The sequence below is a fragment of the Drosophila suzukii genome, chromosome 2L (assembly GCF_043229965.1).
Source record: "Drosophila suzukii chromosome 2L, CBGP_Dsuzu_IsoJpt1.0, whole genome shotgun sequence".
NCBI lineage: Eukaryota > Metazoa > Arthropoda > Insecta > Diptera > Drosophilidae > Drosophila > Drosophila suzukii.
The window spans coordinates 8,870,472-8,891,689 of record NC_092080.1 but is presented as its reverse complement, the minus strand read 5'-3'; the positions used below and the strand labels follow the sequence as shown (position 1 = coordinate 8,891,689).

General features: G+C 37.4%; 2 protein-coding genes across 3 annotated transcripts; one reads left to right on the top strand and one right to left on the bottom strand.

Moving 5' to 3' along the window:
* Nucleotides 1–598: 598 nt before the first annotated feature.
* LOC108021318 (protein FAM107B) lies at nt 599–19,265 on the top strand. 2 transcript variants are annotated; one of them, XM_017089982.4, is made up of 3 exons: nt 599–1,388; nt 18,021–18,222; nt 18,374–19,265. In XM_017089982.4, the coding sequence occupies exons 2-3, from the start codon at nt 18,071–18,073 to the stop codon at nt 18,651–18,653; spliced, it is 432 nt and encodes a 143-aa protein (XP_016945471.2). In that variant the 5' UTR covers nt 599–1,388; nt 18,021–18,070; the 3' UTR covers nt 18,654–19,265. The 2 variants fall into 2 exon arrangements, with proteins under 2 accessions (XP_016945471.2, XP_016945470.2); XM_017089981.4 differs by lacking the exon at nt 599–1,388 and adding an exon at nt 14,798–14,952.
* Nucleotides 18,925–21,195, bottom strand: LOC108021317 (outer dense fiber protein 2). The gene is made up of 5 exons (XM_070995313.1): nt 20,363–21,195; nt 20,045–20,217; nt 19,893–19,981; nt 19,479–19,790; nt 18,925–19,420 (listed from the first exon to the last, which is right to left on the bottom strand). The coding sequence occupies exons 1-5, from the start codon at nt 21,121–21,123 to the stop codon at nt 19,286–19,288; spliced, it is 1,470 nt and encodes a 489-aa protein (XP_070851414.1). The 5' UTR covers nt 21,124–21,195; the 3' UTR covers nt 18,925–19,285.
* Nucleotides 21,196–21,218: the final 23 nt, after the last annotated feature.

Below are 21,218 nucleotides of genomic sequence, written 5' to 3'. Positions count from 1 at the left end.
CTATCGGCGCCAAATCTGTAGGCTAACAGCTTTTTTTCCTTTGATGCGTTTGGTCACATTATTATTATTATTATTATATTTGGCTTCAAAGTTTGTTATCCAATATGTTGCTATTAATAGCCAATTTAGTTTCATTGAATAGGCAAAACTATTTGCTTTATTGTTATTTTTAGTTTAAGAAAATATAAACGGGAGAATAAGTTGTTTGTAAAAAATTCTAACTGGTTTATGTATTGTATAAGCATTTTGTACAAAAACGTCTAAAACTAAAAATATAATTTTGTACAACTAAATCTATAAAACTAAAAAGTGAGAAGAAGAGTTATATATTTTGTAAGGCTTTTGCACACTTTGTATTCAAATTGTTGTATAAAATTCAGCAAAAACTAAAACTTTGAATTAAAATTACTCCTGATTTAATTTACTAATTTTTCGACATCAATTTTCTACCTCATCCATTTAGCTACAAAATAGCTAAAAATAATAAAATGCAACACTGAGAGAGGGAGAGTAAATGTTGCAAGAGAGCGAGAGCTGAGCAACATGCTGCTGGCAACATTCAGAAAATCTATAAAAGCAAGTGCGCACAACACAATCCGTAATTTTTCGAGCAAAAGAAAAAAGCGAATAATAAACAGAATAACATCGGGAACCGATTTGTCGCGCTTAATAACACGAAATGATATTTGGTTTCATAAAAGGCAAATACTTATGTGATGATATATCAATGTAAACTTATCGTGCGGTCCACAATTTTGTTTTCGAATGACTGACGGCGGAAATAGCGATAGAGTCGCGCCAACACAATAAATCAGGCTGTAAAATCGGATTTGTAATCTTGGGAAGAAAATCAAAGAGAAAAAGACGCCAGCAGCTTCCTCGGATTGTTTTGTTGTTGTTTTCGGTTCGTTAGAGTGTGTTTGTGTGTGTGTGTGTATGGATGTGTTTTCCAACAAAGTCAAAGTCGTCGAAGCTGCTGCAAAAAAACGTGAAATGCAAATTGTGAAAAAAAAAATTGCAAAAGATACAACAAGCAACTAGCAATAACAACAACTATAACCGCAATCACACGGCCAACGCAACAATAACAAAGGCAACAACAAAACGGTTTCGCGTGTGTTGAAAAATTGCATTGCAAATTGCCACCAGCAGTAAACAATAACAACAACAACAACGGAAAATTGCGCGCCAAAAGCGAAAGAAACAAAAGGATTACACATAAACAAACCGAAAAAGCAGAAGCAGCTGAGCGAAAGAGAGAGATAGCGAAAAATCAAAACATCGTCGGGAGGCAGAAATTCCAGTTTATCCACCTTCACCTCCTGCACCCCCAACCCCCTTCGCAGGGATCTCACCACACTTCTGAGCAGGCTCTTGTGGCATTCGTGGTGAGTTTTTCATGTCTTTCGGTATTTTGCTTCATCTTTTTTATTCGCATGCTTGTCCTTCGTTTGAATTGCTGAATGTCCTGCTGAAAATCAGAAAAAAAAACATTTGCCAAAAGTGCAAAAGTCAAGGCCCCCGTTCAATGGCTCCGCTTTTGATTTGCGCCTCTTTGACCTTTGTGCAAAAAGTAACCCGCAAATGTGCACAAAATTTAGCTCACATCGAGAGTCCTTGATTTTTGAGGCACAGTGGTTGTCATAATGTCAAAAGTAGGCAAAGTAATAGTAATAAATTATTAATAAAGTAATACATATGTTTTATTTTAAAGATAGTGTCTTATTGTTATAAATACTATTATAAACTGGTTTCTTAAAAACCAAGTATTTCATAATAATATTCATCTGATTACTGAAGTTCCCAAGCTATTTAAAGAAAACTGATTAGTTCTTAGAACAACTCATTTATAGCTCAAGAATTTATTCAACCCCCTTGACTACCATTTGCAATCCCTGGGCAATTGAGCAATTTAAATATATTTCAAAAATTATATTATGTTTTGTCCTATTGTTTTTAATACTATTATAAACTAGCACTCCAAAAACAAGTATATTTCATAATAATATTCATCTGATTACTGAAGTTCCCAAGCTATTTAAAGAAAATTGATCAGTTCTTAGAACAACTCATTTATAGCCCAAGAACGTATTCAACCCCCTTGACTACCATTTGCAATCCCTGGACAATTGAGCAATTTAAATATATTTCTATACATGGTGCAATATGGGTTTTGAAATAAGCACAATAAAACAAAGGGTGACACAATACTGATTAATGCACTGTGACGAAATGGAAAAAATACTGGCGATTCAAATAATATGCGCAAATGTCGAATGTAGTCAGGTAGAAAAGAGCCTGATTCCGATCGCTAACAACCCTGAACAAGATTACGTGCCTTCTTTCCTGTCACGGGAATTGGACAGCATCGAGTTACCTTGAGAATCGAGAACCCAAAACCGATAGTGTGTGGCGAATTCAGGAATGCGATTTGAGCATTTGGACCCGAACCGGGCTCACAAACCGGCTTGATGGCGTAATCCCAAAACCGGATTGGTTACCGTAGATCCTTGTTTTCTAATAATCGTTATTCCTTAAGGCTATAAACCGGATATAATATATTTAGTGATTATTGAGCTGAACTGATCCCTAACAGGGGTTCTTTTTATCTCAAGATCTTCCACTTTAAGATACAAAAGATTGTTTTTAAAAAGATCTAAGATTAGATATAGAATTGTCCTTGTCTAATATATATACTTAAAATCAATTGAATTGAGATCTTAAAGCAACTATAAAAATGGTTATATAAGGTATAACCATTTTTTTTCAGAAACATTCTTGGCCATTTTGTCAGCTTTTGGGTTTTTGCATTGTTTACTTCTGTGGTTCTTCAAAACCTGTTTTGGTGGGTTACTTATAACTTATGAGAAATGCAAGCCGGGCTCTAAGCCATCTTAAATCACCTTGTATTGTTTTATATTGAATTATGTTTTCTAATCATCTGCGGACATGCCGCCATAAATTCCCAGCCTAATTACCCACCCATTTTCGCACTTATCCCATTATCTACTTCACACCACTGTGTCATCGACGACAAGACCAAGAGACAAACGAACAATGACCGCCTGGGAACGGAAAATAAGCTGATAAGCAAACACTTTATGTCAGTTCGACGAGACTCAAGTAAAGCCAAGCCCGAAAAACCAATAAAGTGGCATAAAAAATCGGGGGCAATTACGATTAGAGCCCGGTTTAAGTCCACTGTGCCACGACCTCGCGGCATCTGCGTCTGTCCCGGTAATCAAACGTCTAGACACATTCCGTCCGTCGGCTGCAGCTTCTTTAGGCACCAACAACAACCACCCCTTCCAGCCTGCACTCGGAGCCATCTCCTAACCACCAACCTCCCTACAAAGTGGTTAAAAAAGGGCTCCCTACCTACAGTAGAACATCTCATAGGGGAACTAAGAAGTACGGAAATTTCCAACAAGAAGTATTACTTTAAGTGAATAATATTCAAATTATTGAAATATTATAGAACCCTTGAAAAATAAAAATAAAATAAAATACAGTGGTTAAAAAAGGGCTCCCTACCTACAGTAGAACATCTCATAGGTGAACTAAGAAGTACCAAAATTTTCAACTAAAAGTAATACTTTAAGAAAATGTTATAGAAAAAATAGAAAATCATAGAAATTTTATACAATCTTTGAAATTTAAAAATAAAATATTAAAAACAAAACCAAAGCCAATACTTAAATTAAAAAAAAAATAAAATTAAAAATGTATGGTCACACTTAAAAACAAAAATTTGGAAAATTTAAATTAATTTTTGAATCAGCATCTTCATAAATTTTTTTTTAGTTACTCATTCATGGTTGACTCATTGGATATAAATTCCAAATAAGACTTAGGGAACTTTCCCTGTATCTGGTCATATACAAACAAACAGTAGACACCGAAAACACACTCGTACATAATCCCGTTTTATTGCACGGCTTGTGAGGCTGGAGATAGAAAGAGAAGCAGAATAAACAAGAGACATGGAGAGGTCCTTATTTTGTTTTTTCATTTTTTTTTTTAACTCCCCTGGGAACTGGGACCCGAGAACCAACAACTCGAGAACCCGAGAATCAAGAACGACAAACACTCAACTCGCGCTCAATCATTATGAAAATAGCTCGAAATGCTCGTAAATTACAAAACCATGGTTTTATTTGTCAAAATTTGAAACTTATTTGAACAGGCGCCGAGAAACTTCAGCAGCAGGCAGCGTATTTTTGTCGAATCGGGTTTTATTTGTGGGTTTCTCTCGTTCTTTTTCGGTTTTTGTTTTGTTCATATCGTTTCGTTGTGTTCGTGATTAGCATGTCCATGGGTACTGTCTCACTCTCTCCCATGTGGAGAAGGGGTTTGTGGATTCCAGGCCCTTTTGGACCCTCTTTTCAGTCGCCCTCTCTCGTTTCCCCAATGGGTATATCAACTCTTATGTTATGAAACTATACATACATATGTACACTCGTGTATATGGGGGCTTCATATTTCACTTGATTTTTATCTATAATTTTCTAATTACTGGTTATTTTGTTGTCCTCTTTGCATTATTAACCCTCTTCCTCGTCACATGGTTGTTGGCCATTTGGGTTGGGTTAATGATTGATAAATTGTCACTGATGAGCTCAGACACCAAACAAAAAAAAATATTAACCGCGATTGCCAGCTATTAATCTTGGCTTGATTGATGGACCAACTGAAACCCCTGACACATTCAAAATTTGAAATGAAGTGAGCATTTTTGCAGGATACACCAATCCCAGCAGATGTTGAATATTACAATTTTGCACAGATGGTCTTTGAAGATTTTTATATAACACCATTTAACTAATTAATCTCAGTCGATGTGTGTATATTCAACAAATAAATTCATGATCATTGTATAATGTCTGAAAAGCAAGCTTTAAATTTATCGCCATTGTTGCAGATAATTCTTTTTTGCGCTTTACATTTGTTTGCTCAAATTACGATTAGGTCAACTACATCGCATAACATGCATGTAATTGCCAATTGAAAGCACATTCCCATTTCTGGTATTCGCTTCCCATTTGGATTAGATTTGCAAAAAAAAAAAACATACAAAAAAGTAGGCAGCAAGGCCACACAAACAGCTATCAAAGTAAAAAGAACAGGAAATGGGTTGACTCGCTTTGTAAATACTCTTTATAACGTTTTTTAAAAACATTTCTTTATTATAATAGGAACTCTTACAATATTATTTATTTTATTACTCAAAGAATTCAATTCCTCAGAATATAATATTATAATATTTTTGAATTCTTTATAATTTTTGTGTAATCTTTATAACATCCTAGAACTACGATAAAATATTTGTGCAAGCTCTCCTTTCAATATATGTACGTTGCACATCTTTAATAATTTTCAATTCCATTTTTCTACCGCTCAGAGTTATCTAAAAAAAAAAGAGATAACCTAGTTATCTTATCTTCCTAACAAAGATTAGCTGAACAAAGTTTGTTAGCATATAGCAAAATCTTTAGCAAAATAAACGAATTAGTAAATAGATCTCCCATAATAAAAAGGGTAAAAAAGGGAGCAATCAGGCGCTGTGTGAATGAATGAAAAGTTTTTTGACTGCTGGGGGTGGGGCCATAATTGTATAGAGGGGTGAAAATGAGAAGGGGCGTCGGCGGCCATGTGCTTGATACGTAATCATCGCACTTTGTGTTGTTGTTTTTCTACGCCACAAAAATAGCCATTTGTGTATGTTTTGCTCATGTTTTTTTTTTTTAATTTCGGTTGCCATGCGACTCCTTATATGGTCATGTTTTGTGAGGAGATTTTTAAATGCGCGTAATTCGCGAGCCCGATAAGCTGGCTCCCCGAAAAAAGCCACAACTCCTGCAAAAATCTGCGAAGAAAGGCGGAGAGCTAGAGATATGATCAGGTTTTTGTACTGATCGCCTTGATCACAGGGAAGCTTGGCTGTGTTAAACCTTGTTTTATTATGATCTTTAAATCCCTATTTATAGGATTTTTATTATAATAATCCCATTACGCATTTTTTTTCCAAATTAGCTTACATTAATACCAATGAGATTTTTTTTGGAAACTCCAATCTATTAATTGCTTTTATGAGTAATTTTTCTTTGACGTAACCAGGCATTGGGAATTTGAAACCCTGAGCCTAGACTTTAATGTTCGATTTGGGGGAAGTTGGACTGTATGACCAAAAGCGGATGAGCAACTGAGGCGGTCGTAGTCACTGATTATAATTACGATTCCGGCTTATGCAATTCATCATTATGGCCACAATTTGCCCAAGCGACAACCAACAACTCCAGACAACGAAAGCAACAACCAACTGCAATTGAATCGCGTTTGGAAATGAATACCCCCACCATCGAGGAGGGGGCAACCCGAACCCGAGTAACTTAAAAATATATAAAAAAGTGAAAACTTGTTTTCCTTTCTGCGATTATTGTTCGTCCGGCTCTGTGTTGCTCTTGTTTTCTTGTAGTTGGTTTGTTTTATTGCATTATGTCTTGGATTTGACTTTGACTTTTCAACCGCGGCAGACCGTCGACAGTCGAATTGTCTTGTTTTTCCACCATCTTCATCGCATTTGGTTGCCTATGGTTTATGGTCGATCTCGTCATCGGTCACAGTCGCAATCACAGTGTGAGTCGCAGTCGCAGTCACAGTGTGTCGAATCGCATTGAATATGGAAATTGGTTGCAGCATACACAAAGTCTTTCTGACGATCTGTAGGGGCTATCTACAAGGTCGATCTATGGTTACCCTTTGACGATTTTGTGGGTTAACCAGTTAACAATGTTTTCTAGTTGCAAGTTTAATGTTAAAGGCACCTTACAACAAATGAACACATGTTTTTGCTAAGTAGGATCGCTTGACTAACGGTTGAGGCATTCGGAAATATAAACAAAAATGTTTACATTTAAAAACAAGCATTTTTAAATTGTTTATTTTGTTAAGGAATCATCAATGAGTAGTACATGAATAATTGCATGACTAACATCTACAAATATTATTATAATATTTAGAAGAAATGTTTGTTTAATTTGTTTTTACGACTAAAAGAAAAAAGCCAAAAGGTGCAGCTGCATCAAATTTCATTAAAATTTCCACTTGTTCGTTTATGGGAAAATTGAATTATCTAACAGGCGTAATTGACAGTTTACTGCAATTCATCGCACATTGAGCGCTTCTGTGGGGTGATAATTGCATTAACAGCTGTGGATAATTTTTCATGCCCCACTGTTATGAAGCCACCCCCATGATTTTCCATACATTTGTTTGGCTCCCTGCCATTGGCAACCCCGTGACGCATTTTCCCCATCTCCAAAAGTTGGGGGTACATCTTTTTATTTTTTGTTGTTTTATGTGTGTGTGTTGATTTTTCACCACCCACAACCAACAGCCCCCCTTTTTGCAACAACAACAGCAACATCAAGCAAACGAAGTGCAATGACGCGAGGCCTTTTATAGGCAGGGAAAAAGTGGAGAAAATGGTTAAAAGTGCGGAGAAAAGAGCAGAGAGCACAGGGCCATACATAAACACAACACCCCAAAACACGCACCCACTTGAGAAAGAGATATGTCCGAAGAGAGAAAGAGAAAGAGAGAGAGCCTTGTCCGATTTTCAACTTCGCGCTGCGCATTTTGATGCTTTCCTGTGAACATTTTTGATATTTCAATGTAAGAAACTTGTTGCATGCGATACAAAAAATGAGCAAAAAAAAACAGAAAATAAGTAAAAACACCAGAAGAGAGTCTTAAAGAGAGGAAATCAAGGGGAGCGAGAACAAAAAACCACAGAGAAATAACGATAAGTAGTTGTAATTTCTTTGGAATCCCTTCGGATGACGTAAGCTTCCAAAAGATATGGCTTTTTAATGGGTTCAATGGGAAATATTTATCACACTATGACCATAAAAAAAATATTTGCATTACTATTGGCATTTGTTTTTTTTAAATAGATGTGGAAATCTTGTTTATAATATGTCCTTTTTTTAGGAACCCTTTGTTTCGGCTTTATAAACCTTTAATATATCTTTGTATTTTGTAAGCTTCATAAGCTTTTTATGATATTATTTTCTTCAGTTTCGATCTCAATCCATGCCATCCAACTATAGTTTCCTCTATAAATCTTCTTTGATTAACGTGGTTTATGCAAATTTGTTTTACTTTCCTTTGATTGGTTCCATTTGATTTCTTTCGTTTCGCGCAGCTTTTTCCGTTTCCGCAACTGATTGATTTTGTTGTTGTTGGGGTCTTAATGGAGTTATCAAATAATACAACATTTCAATTGAGGTTTTTTTACGAGTTCGGCTAGGCAAATGATTTCGTTTGGTCATGGAAGATAAGCGAGTGTAAAAAAAGAGTGAAAGGCCTGGAATGCCTTTTAGCGCTTTTAATTGTTTTTAGCTTTTTTTAAGCCGGTTCGTAAGACACAGATTTTTATACGTTAAGTGCTGCAATTTCTTCAGCGTCTGTTGGCTTATATAAAATTATTTAAACTCTTTTTTTTAAGTTGCTTGAAATGATTATTACTGTCTGCGAGCGCGTGAAATGTTTTGGTTTTTTCTGCTTTGATTGGCTAATTTAATGTTTGTTGCTTCGGCCATTGTTGTTACTGGTTTTTCGGCTTGTCAAGGCCATTTTGTTATAATGCTCATTTACACGCATTGTGATTTAAAGTCATATCTTGTTAAGTTGCCGCCTCTGACTGAAAATACATTTTCCAGGGGGTGGGGTTGCTTTGTGTCAATTGAATATTAATTAATAGCCTTTATGACCCATTTCGATAAACGGCAGTCGATGCGTTTGATTTTAATGACCGTCATATTATGTCATAAATACACCTATAATCGTATAGAAATCTGATTTTGGATGGAATATGTATAGAATGAAATCAGCAGACGGTGATACTTAAGCTATTTTAAGAATCGTATTCAAAGATTAAGATGGATTTGGATGAGCTGTACTTTTATTTATAGACCAAAAACGAAGATAATACACCGGTGTTGCCAAATAGGTAATAGGTAATTTTTAAATAATTGGTTCAATCTTATTAGTGAATTTTAAAGAGTTAAAATTAACTTCAGTTTCTCATGCAAATATTTTTCTAAAATGTTATCTTCCATAAGTTAATCAAAGTTTAATTTTAATTTTTTAAAGTTTTTTCGGCTTACCAGTCTCTAAATTGTTTTTTTTTACTACATGACCAATTTTTCCAGTATTTGTGTACACAAACTTAATGGTTTTCCATAAAGAAGCATTATTTTTATGTGCTCTATTTAGTATCAATAAAATACGCAAAATAAACTTTCAGCATTCCATTCGAAAATGGAAGCATAAAATCTAATGATATTTACACAGAACAGCTAAAAGTTGTACGTTTCTAGCCATTAAAGTTTTTTACAGTTTTAAACTTTGCCATATGAAAATACTCTTTTATAATTTCTTAAATTCTTCAGATAGCAAGACTTTCTTATCTAAACTGACGTCTGCGTTTAATGCTCGTTCATGGTCAAATATTTGCCTAACTATAATCGCTTATCCCCTAAAATAACTTGAGATTATTAAGGTATATCAAAAAGTAACAAATTTCCATAAAGCTCTGGAAACAAAAAGCACTGAAATGAAGAGCAATCATAAAAAATGTTTATTAAATTTATTTCATTTGGTTTTCGTTGTTGTCCAAGCTATTATTCCGGCTGATAAGCGTTTTGCACCCGCATGGCTATGAGTTCAGAATTTTTAGCTTGATTGGCTCGATGCGGGATTTCGATTACGAAATTCTTTTAATGGACTCGCTCAGCGCCCTCTTGCATTAGTACCCAGTGATGTTGGGATACAGGGGTATTTTGTTTACACAATGGTTTAGAAATAAAATATTTATCATTATCATAACATGAAAATACAATATTTCTCATAATGAAATGAAAATATAGATATATTTCAATATCATTAATACCATAAAATAAAACCAGAAAAAAATGTGCCACACATCAAAAAGAAGAAATATGGATAGTAAGGTATCAGATTTAAATGGTTTTTTTTTAGAAAAAAATATTATCTAAAAGGTTTCATAAATTATGAAACAAGGTATTTTACATTCGAATCTTTTCTAATATTTTTTTTTCTAGTGGTTCGAACTATAAACGTTTCCGACTCGCGGCAAAAACAAATTTTCTGTTTATTGTTCAAAAATTCTGTCTGTGGTGTGGGGTTGGTTAAATTGTTTGTGTTATTGTTTATGAGGAATGTTGGATTTGAAATGCCACATGTGTGGGGCTGCTGCTGAGTTGCTCTTTTGCTTTTGTTTATATAGCAAATCTCTGTTTAGATTTAGAAATGCGTTTAATGCCTGGGTTCCGATTTCTCGGAATAGTTTGCCGTTTGGGGCCGAAATGAGTTCCAAGGAAAGGTCAGTTTTTCAGGGAGTTGTACTGGAAGTTCGTCAGGGAGTTTTACAGGGAGTTTTACACAGAGTTTCCCCTCAATTCCCAGTAACCACTTAGAGTCCCGTTGCCAGGTTGTATTTTTCGAGGCTTTCCCATTGCGCAATGCCAACTGTTTTCGGTTTGTGGACTTTGACTGGGCTTTGACCGGTTTCTTTTTTTGTATTTTATGTCCACTTGTCAAGCCGCTTAGCCAAAATACAAAAATAAAAAGAGAAAAAAATGCAAGAAATTAAACTGAAAATTGTTATTAAAAGCGCGTTCAAGACGACAAACGATGTCGACGCGGAAAATTAGTGGCTGTGAGTGAATGAATGACTGAATGAATGACTGAAGCGGACACTTTCGGTAGAGGGAGGTGAGGGGGCGGCCCAGGTGAAAGCCGGTAAGCCACTTTGCAGCTGGGGAATGACTGACTTACATTGCCGAATGCCTTTGGCCACTTGGACGACTTCCTGTGGTTGCATCTCCCACAAAATGACCACAAAATCGAAAGAAAAAAAACAAACAAAAAAGGATGTGGGGGCGTGGCAGATTAGCTAATTTCATGACTCACCTGCCGATTAATTAGCGGTGGGCGTGGGGCTCAAACGGCCGACTAAACGTGGCCAATAAATTCTGACACGCCATTAAAATTAAAGAAAAAAGAAATAGGTTTTTAGAAAACTCAGGGAAGTAGGGGTTTGTTGAAAGAGAGTGAACTTCAAAAGAAATGAGGGTGGTGGCGCGGCTGGTTAATAGAAATAGCCTTGCGTGTTCTCTGTTGGCAGACAAACACAAGCCAATGTGGCAAACACAAATAAATAGTAAATATAAAATTTCTATGACTAACACGCGCCTTCAATGAGGCAAAAGCTATGGGTTTATTTCCCTGAAACAGAATCTACCGACCAATTACGCCTGATGAAGGTCTAAAGGTGGGAAGGATTAGAAAAGGCAGGTCGGGAATATGAAAAAGTAACAATAAATATGGAATGGGAAAAAATTTGATGTCTTATTTCCAAATATTATAATGTTTTTATATATTTATATTTTATGTGAATACATACCCAATAAAAGATAATACCCAAAATTTAAAAAAGTTATACTTAAAGTATTTAATACTTTAAAATTTCCTTACATTCCCTCTTTAATCTAACAACCACTCAAACTGGTTCTGTATAAGTTCTTTGCAACTAAGTTTAGACATAGAAGCAAATTGTATAATTCTTGAAAAACTTGTCCTACTTTGGTTTGCGAAAAACAAGCTCGACTATTTTTCGCCACATTAAAAAGTGATTCAAATCCAGTTGAGGGGTATAAGAACTTTGAGCTAAAAATCCCCATCGTACACAAATTTGCTTTTAGCCAAAACACAAGTTGGCTGGCTTATTTATTGAACTGTTTTGGCCTGTTTCTATTTTTGTTATTTCTGGCCTGGTTGACCAAATATTTACAGCCGGCAAACACACTCACTTTGTGGTAAGCAAATATTCTATATATCCAACCCCATTTTTTTGTAGCCCACATGAAGTATGAGAAACTCCCGTAAAAAATTAGCAAGGCAACCTCTTAACCCGTAACCACACGCACAGCTGATTAACCCACAACCATCTACATATGTATAGAAAAAGACACGACGAGCCCCCTTGGTAGAAATACAATACCCAAAAGCTTTGGGCGAATATTCATGCATTCTGGTGTTAAGGGAAGTGAGGGGGAAGCTTGGGTGGTTTTTTGTTAGAGACTTGTGATTGTTTGTTTGCTGACTTTTGCTGCCATTTCTGCTATCCTGTTGAAAAATCAGGGAAATCTATTTATTGATGTTTTTCGCACAAACCTCAGGAGAGAGAGAGAGAGAGAAAGAAAGAGGGTTCCCCAAGGGTCGATGAATATATGACATCACAGAAGGAGAAGGTATGCAGAGAAAGAAAGAGATGTCAAATGCTGTGCTTGTTGGGTTGACAAAAGCTCTAAAGACAACTGAAAGCTCCCTGCACACGGAGAAATTATGCAACATTATCGTTAAAAGGTTGTAGGATAATATCATATTTTAAATGATTTTTTAATTATCACACATTGGCTAGCGTAAAACATATTTGAAAAGCATAGATAAAAGCTATAAAATATACTTCTGATCTAATAGATGCAATTTTGTTTTTGAAAAAACTCATACTTTGCTTCTAAAATTAACTTTATTAAAATTATTTTAAATTAATATAGAACATTTCCAAAAAAGGATCAAAACGCAATTATACCTTATTTTCCCGCTGTGTATATAGCTTTCATCCTCTCGCTCGCACTGTCGCCATCTCTTTCTTATCCTGTTGCTGACGTCATAGCTCCTGTTTGGCGACTCCTGTTGCTCCTGTTTGCCATCCAGCTTGTGTCGTTTGCTGCTCGCCGGTTGATTTGAGGCGGAGTATTTGAGTTAGAGTTGCTCAATGGCGGGCTCCCGGTTCCGCCCCTTTGTTGCCCACCACCTCTCCACCCCCTTGTATCGCCCGACCCCCCCGAAAACCTCCCCAATATCTTGCGACTGGAGAAATACTGGAGTGGCTGCAACTTCCCCTGCCGAAGGTTTTTTATTCTTTTCTGTGTGTCCTGGATTATCGGCCATCCAAGAAGTTGGTCCATGTCTTAGACTTCCATCTTGCGAAGGGGTCGGAAAATGCGGCCAAAAAAGGGGGGGCTAAAGGGGCCGCCGCTTTGTTTGTGTTGTGTGTGGAGCGGCCATTTTCTCCATGGAGCCAATTAGCACCAGGCGGCCAGGAAACGGATGCTGGAAAACGCTCGCCTTTGGCTGTCGATTTTCCATTTTCTTCCCCAGGAGGAGGCTGCCGATGCTCCTACAAAATCCCCGAGAGATGGATATACAGAAAGAGAAAGAGAACGCGAGAGTGAAGCTTCCGGCAAAAGCTTCGGCCAGTAGGAGGCTGAATGCCCTCCTCTTCCTCTTTTCGGGGCCTTTGTCATCCTGCACACGTGTGTCCTCTATGCAGACGGGCGGTAGCGTCGGGTCAAGGCTGCCGCCCACAGCTGCCACTGCCAAATGCCACATGCGACTTGCAACATCCTGGTGTCAGCTGACATAATGCGCTTAAAGGAAGGGTATCATAAATCAAAGCTCTGCATTGGAGTCTATAATTTGTGTGCTCTTAAGTTTGAAGAATATTGTATGGTACATCAAATACATAAACTTTTGTAAATAAAATTTCAAAAAATTACTTATAAATAAAAACTTTAGTTATGTACTTTTTTGGCCATTAAAATATTTGTGCTCCTAACCAATTACAATTTTATAAACAAATCTTTAAAAAATTATATTTAACAACAATTTTAACCACTGACTTTTATCGCCACATATTTTCATTATTTATTTGTTATAAAAAATGTTTTCAAGGATTTTTATTTTTTTTATAATAAAAGAAAGTTAAAAAAAATTCAAAACATAAATCTCTAATGTTTATTCAAATAAATAATATTTTCAAATAAATAATATTTGAATAAATATAAACAATTTTTTGTTTTTAATTTTTTTAAAACTTTTTTTTAATAAATAAAATAATAAAGTTTAAATTTCAAATTATGAATATTTTACTTAATGCAGAGAACTTATAGCTTCGGCTTGGTAAAAGCTACTTAGTTACAATTTGATAATATAGGGCTCATACGAGCTATGTGATGGCATTTGGGGGTTGGGGTTTTTGATTGAGAACAAAGAGCTTTCACTTTTTGAAGGATTTAATCCGTTTTGGCTGTAGCTCACCGCTGGCTACGTTTCGTTCTAAGTATTTCGTTCTGTTCGTGGCTGAAATGCATATCTGGGTCAGCTGTTTGTTGGTCGTTTGTTCGGCTTGCATAAGCCAGTCCGGCGGCGTAAAAATAAAAAGCCCCCATTTCAGCCCCAAACCCAAACCCAAACCCAACCCCGTTTTCCAACCCTGCCGTGTTTGGTTAGCTGCTGCAAATGAGGAAGCCTAAAATAGCGAGCCAAACGCGTTACGTGTTGGCGTTGCACTGCACAAAGTTGCAGCAGCAGCAGCAGCAGAAACAGCAGCAACAGCAACAGCAACGGCAGCAACATCAGCAGCAGCAGCAATCGATTGCAGGGGTCCGGTTACAAACATTTTCCTTCTCGGCTCGCAGTTTTTAGCCGTTTGTTGCGTTGATAAGAACGTCGAGGAAAGCGAAAGTCTCTCTCTATATATGTAATTAAGATGTGAGCCACAATTAACCACCAGCAGCTGCAGCATTTGAACCACCAGCAACACCTCAGCTGTTAAACAAAAAATACCTAAACGCAGCAACACTCGATTGTTTTGCCCTTAAAAATTATAAAATCACAAAATTAATAAAAATTAAAGTGTATTGTTCAATAGCAAAAAAATTATATATACAAAATCTAAAAAAAAATTCCAGTTCACATTAGTATAGCTATTTGATAAGCCAAAAAAAAGGGTTACAAAAATGCAGCGGCCCTCGCCGAATATCTCCAGTAACATCATGAACCGCATGTCCATCTTTGAAAGTGAGTCAAGACAAGTCTGCCGCGTGAATAATTCATTCGCTTATATATTCACACATTCGCTCATTTATTCATCACTCTATTCAAGCCATTCTTATAGGCAGACAAAAGAGGTGCACACTTCTCAGAGTCAGTGAAATCGTGGCCATCTCTTTTTGTTTTGGTTTTCCACAGAGTTGGCTTTCGGCGATGGTGTAAAATGATTAAGTACTGCCACTGAACACGGGTAAAAGTGTAGAAAATTTGGGAAAGACATGCCATCACACATGGCTGATAAGGTTGAAAGAAGCTTAAAGGTGTGCGGAGTTTTGGTTGGTAAAACAAAAAAAAAATATTTGGAAATTGTGAAAAATATGTCTAAAGTTTTTAAAAGGATTTAAGGTGAAAGCTTTAAAAATCGCTTATTTATTTTAATTTATACATTTACAAAAGACCCAATTAATAACCTTAAATACATTTAAATATGCAGAGTTATAACCATATTTCCGGGACCACTTCGATTTCAAAACTTACTACTTGAGAGCCAGAAAATTGCCTTTGCCCTTTGCTTTACATATCTCACGATCTGGGCTAGTTAACCCTCCCATGACAACGGTTTGCCTTTAACTGTGCTGTCATGGCTTGTTGGTCCCCTAACCCGGTTAAGTGGATAGGTTGTCTTTAAAGAAAACTTTCGTTTGGAGACCGCACTTGATAATAATTCAGAGCCCTATGCCATATCATAAATTGTATACACAATGCACTCCAATGTTGTCTTGATTTATGTGGCTTAGAGTGGGTCGCCTCCGGTCATTCGGTGAAAACAAATTGCATATAATTAGCCTGCGGTGGAGTGGTCGGTCGTCTGTCCACGGGGTTGTGTCTTTAACTCGGTCCCTTATGGAGACTCCGCCGTTTATTTCATTTGCCTTAATTTCACACCCAAACCCCACAGCACATGTGCAACTCATTAACCCACATGGAAGCGAGTTGCGCACAATTTTCTAACCAATTGTGGGGTGTGAAGGGGTTAAGGAGGGGGTCTGGCGAGTCGAACCACTCGATTGCGCAAGTGAAAACTTGTTGTACGACGATGGACATCGTAAGTGAAGTGAAGCTCTGTCTGGAACTGATTGAAATACCCTCGCAACTGTGGGTATTCTAATTTGGAGGGAAATCTTAGTTCTATGTTTTGGTTGCCCTTTCTAGTGATCTAAAATCCACAGAATATTTTATTCATATCATTTTAAAATCATAGCTTTGAAAACCTCTAAGAACCACTCAGATCAGTGGTATTCCTTATAATTAACTTAGTTTCCCTTTTCAAGGGTATTTAAAACGTCTACATAAAACAGATACTTCCCCTATGATTTTCCCTTTTCCCTTCCTAGTTGCATTGGGTCAATCCAAGCGAAACTATCAGAATAACCCGGACCAGACAACGCTGTAAATGGAAATGCAAATTCCGAGTTCAGAGTCGGCGAATGCAAATTTTTATTTGAAATCGTAGAAAAATCAATCAATACGGCTTTGCATGCGATTTCCGATTGGGCCACATATGGGACATATTGATTAGCATAATGCAGTCGCTGATAAAGCTGGTTTTGTCATATTTTGCCCGAGGGCTTCAAAATGTTAAAGGTTTACCACCGCAGACCGGCGTTTTCATGGCCATTAGAGTCGACAAACAAGAGATTTTTGTGGTTTGAGCTTACAAATCTTGAATGTTTTTCCATTGAATCAACCATAATTTAGTTGGATTGTCTAAAGTGACTCTGATGAAATTGATTGATCGATTGTCGAGCGCGAACTTTGAGCGGAGATGGCAATTAAGGTTGGTTAACCCTCTCGAAGAAATGTTGAGACTCGTGTGAACAAGTTTGCCATTTTATATTATGTTGCTGTAAATGATTTTGTACTCTCTGCTATTGACCCTTTTTTTTATAACTTTTTTATCAAGTGCTTTAACTGCCCGACTTTCTGTGTTTATTTATTGAAGCTGAGAAACTACGTTGGCCCACTTTTGAAATGCTTGGACTACAACTCTTTCTCAGAGCTCATGTTTAATTTAATAATAATATGTTTTATTAGTATTATTTGGCTTTAGCCCAAACTTATTAAGATGCACCAGTTTGCATTTGCTTGATATCTCCGATCTATACAAATGTAATTCCATTTAGATTGTGACTTTTTGGCACAGTTCCCTGGTGCTCTAGTCAGCAAATTCTGCTCAAAACTGTACTCACTGAACTTATTGCGATTTTCATCTCGGTTGCGAAGCCATTTCACCAAGTCATTGCTCTTTCAGTGTTTTTTCTTTCTTTTTTTTTTATATTTATTTTCACTCTGTCCCTTATCATCGGCTATTAATCTAGTTTAGGTTTTGGGCTTCGAGCTACTAACTAGTTCGCCGCGATGTGGGTTAATATGATGGGTGAACAAAAGAAGTTCATCGCTGGTGACGGTTCAGAGAAAAATTTACAAAAAGAACAGTAGAACCAGAACGAGAAGAATACGGTCGGAAAGAACTTTACCGCTGACTTGAATCGAGTTTCTGTTCCTCTGCAGCTCATAATTTTTTTTTTACGGTTTTACAGCTGTTGTTGTTTGCTGGCCTTTTTTATTTGTATTTTTTTTGTAATAACAAATTGACAATGACATGAATGGGGAGAAATATTTAACCTTAATAAACGACGAAGACGAAGCTTTAGACGTCTTTTGTTTGGTTCTGTTGGGTTCGCGAGCGGTTGTTGTGTGCATTGTTGGATGGTTAAGGCCCGAACTGATTTGTGAGGGGAAGGCCAAGTGCCAATTAAACTTTGGCACAGTCAAACAAGGGGACATCGAACAGATATACACTGAGGAAATAAAATTATTCATTTTAAAGACAACAACTTAAAGATATGGCTCTGTTTGTAATAAAAGGTACAGACTTTGTATAACATGGGGTGATTATATTATCTTAATCTTAATTGTGTCTTTTAAAAATCATATTTATTTATTAGCAAGTATTTTTTCTCGGTGCAGTCGACGAGTGGGAAAGAATGCGAATCCATTCACTAATCGTTAAATTCTCTGCATCTATCTTTCAGATACAGCATTCAGGCACAGTCTGGCGGACGCTGAGAACGCGGACGGAACGATGATGTCCATGACCAGCTCCCCGCCGGCCACGCCCACTGGCGTCCAGACGGACTCCGATGGGCTGATCCTGCCCAAGAAGCTCATCAATCCCTGCATGGAGAACATCGATCGCAAGGAGCTGCATCGGGAGCTGAAATTCAATGCTAGAGTGTGAGTAACACTAGTTACATACATATATAAAATTCGCTCAATTGCCAACCTTTTGTGTTCTATGTTCCTACCTATTGCTAATATTTTTGGCATTTGATTGAATTTTCAAAGAATAACATCATCTAAAATTAAATTTCTTTAATTATTTCAGTGGCAAGAGCGTGCTGAACCAAAAATCGGAACTGCAACGTGCCTACGACAAGCAGAAGGAACGACATGCCGCCGCCGAGCAACACTCACCGGATGCGGAAATTGTGGGCGGTATTCCGGGACTGAAAGGAGAACTCGGCCGTGTGATCATGGAGCGGGCGCAAAAGCAAGAGGCGGCCCAGAAACAGGATCAGGAGGACGCCGAGGATAGGCAGTACGTCAATCCCGAATATCTGAACGTGAGGGCCAAACTGCGCACGGCGCAACCAACCAACCATTAAGCCGCAGCCCCACTCGGATATCCCTCATCCTATAATCCTCAGCTTGATTAATGTATAGTTTTAGTAACAGACCTAACCAAATTGTGTGTAAGGAAACCATGTGTTTTTTATGTGTTAACTTTGAGAGCGGTTTTCATTTTGATATTATGCAAAACTAGTTGGTTATTCTAATTAAAGTTTACTCCTAGACTAAGCCATTTAATTGTTTAGTTCGTTAGTCCGTATTACTAATCTAAGTTATGATTTCCTTGCGCTAATTTCGTTGTGTATAAACCATGTGTATAAAGTTTTAGTTTCTAAATGGACCCTTTTCTTCCAAATCAAACAACAAAATTGAATATAATGTATCTAGTATAGAGTTATGTATATGTATATCTAAACAATTAGTGAGACCGAAAATGCTGTAAACAGGGCAATGTGTTAGAAAGTAAGACAGAGAGACAGACAAAACATGGGCGAAAGATATTTGATCTACACACATAGAACAACTATTTTATGTCAAGCAAAGAAAATTTAAACAGATTACAGAACTATATACAACATATATCTATATACAAATTTAGTTTCTGGAATTAATAAATTTTATTGTAGGCCAAAAGTTATAAAAACAAATTTCAATGTATAAACATTATTTAATTTGTTGGAGCAGGTTCTTCGGTTTTATTTCGCCTAGCCATTCTTTTTTCCAACTTAGCCTGCTTCTCGGCGGCCTTTTTCTCCTCCTTCTGTTTTGCCAATATCCTGGACATTCTTTTGGAAGCTCGTGCCTTTGAAGGAATAAAGGTTTTAATCTGAATATATGAAAGTTTCTTCTTCTTCACTTACCGCTGACAGACGCGCACGTTCCTTCTCCGCCTCTTTTGCAATCTTGTCGCGCACCTCCTGGATTTTCACATGGAAATCCTCTACTTTTTCTTTGTATGACCTCAGGTCGTCCTTGCACTTGTTTACCTTAGTGATGGTGACCTGTAACATATTTTCGGCAGTTTCCATATCATCATCGTAGGCCTGTTGGACCATGTTAATACGATTCTTGTACTGCTCGATCAGGGTCACATACTCCAAGTGGCAGCTCCTCCAAACAAGCGAATCCTTGCGGGTGAGGTCTTCAATTTTGTCCAACTCATCGGAAAGCACCTAACGGGGAAAAAGTGATCATTTTCATTGTAATATACTATAGGTAAGTACAAGGTATCTTGAAAACTAAGGAGACCTTCGCCTGTTATAAGAAGCACAAACCTTACAGCGAAGGAAATCAACATACTGTCCTTGCTCCACATTATCGTGGGTCCAGTTGATTCTATAGCGGGATTCTATGGGGGCCATGACTGCAAAAAAAAATGTAGTTCAGCTTAAAGCGCAAATGGCTCAATTGGATTTTAATAACTCACAGTCGATCTGGAATCGCTCTTTATTGAGAATGCGCTGTTTGGCCGCCAACTTGGGGTTGTGAAATTTTCCAACGCGATTCTTTTTCTCATTCTCCTCAACTAAAGAATCGTGCTCGGCCATTATTGTCTCGTAGGGCACGGCAATTAGCTTATCGATGTCCACTTGGGTGTCTCTAAGGTATATATTATATTTTAAAGATTTATAGTACCAGATGAATGATTGTATATGTAGATAAAGATTTTCAAATATTTAAATGTGGTAAATGGTACCATAATGTACCTGAGTACCTGAAAGTATGCAATAACTTTTAAAATTACTTGAGTAGTTCCATAAAGCCATGAGCGGCACAAAGATCGCGATCCTTGATCACATCGTCAAGCAGGGCTTGCACCAGACCAATTAGTTCCCCCAAGTCTACATAGAACTTGAGGTCATCTAGCGTGGCCTCGGTTTTATTCTTCTCCAGAATATCCACATACACAGTGTTTGTTTGCTGTTCGAAACGTTTCAGATTCTTCTTGTAGGACCAACTGAAGATGGTGTCATTGGGATTGGTGCCGGCCGGCGGATATTCTCGCATCACGTTAAGGATCTCTTGCAGCTGCAGCAGCTGATAGATGATGCATACGTTCCGGAAGTCGGATATCAGATTGGCGAAGCGCACTTTAAACATTTGGGTCGTCATGGCGGCCGAATCGCGTTGTTGGGGACTCAGAATCGACTTGCCACTTATCCTGGCGCCAAGAGTGGCCCTGGCCATATAGACAGAAGCTCGTGCCCAGTAGTCCGTCTTGTACATCTTCGCCCGGAAGGCTTCGTTTGGATCCTCACTGGAGCTGCTACCGGAATCTTTGGTCATCTTTACGGCTCGAATCTCCTTTTTGGCCTCTATTACATATGGCTCCAATAGTTTCTTAACGAACGCATCGTGACACATATCTGCAGGCCTCGGCGGAAGCGGAAACAAGCTATTGATCTTCTCCCTGTACTCCTGTGGCGTGTACTTTTTTTGTTCAACGCCTCGACCGGAAGGAAGAGGGTTAGCAGGGGCCATTTTTAAGTGTTTCTTCTCCATCATGCCGATTATGTGTTGTGTTTTCTGCGGCTGATTGTGTTGAATGAATGCCTTCAGCTCTGATTGTGATTCCTAAGTACACTTTATAAAGAAAAGCA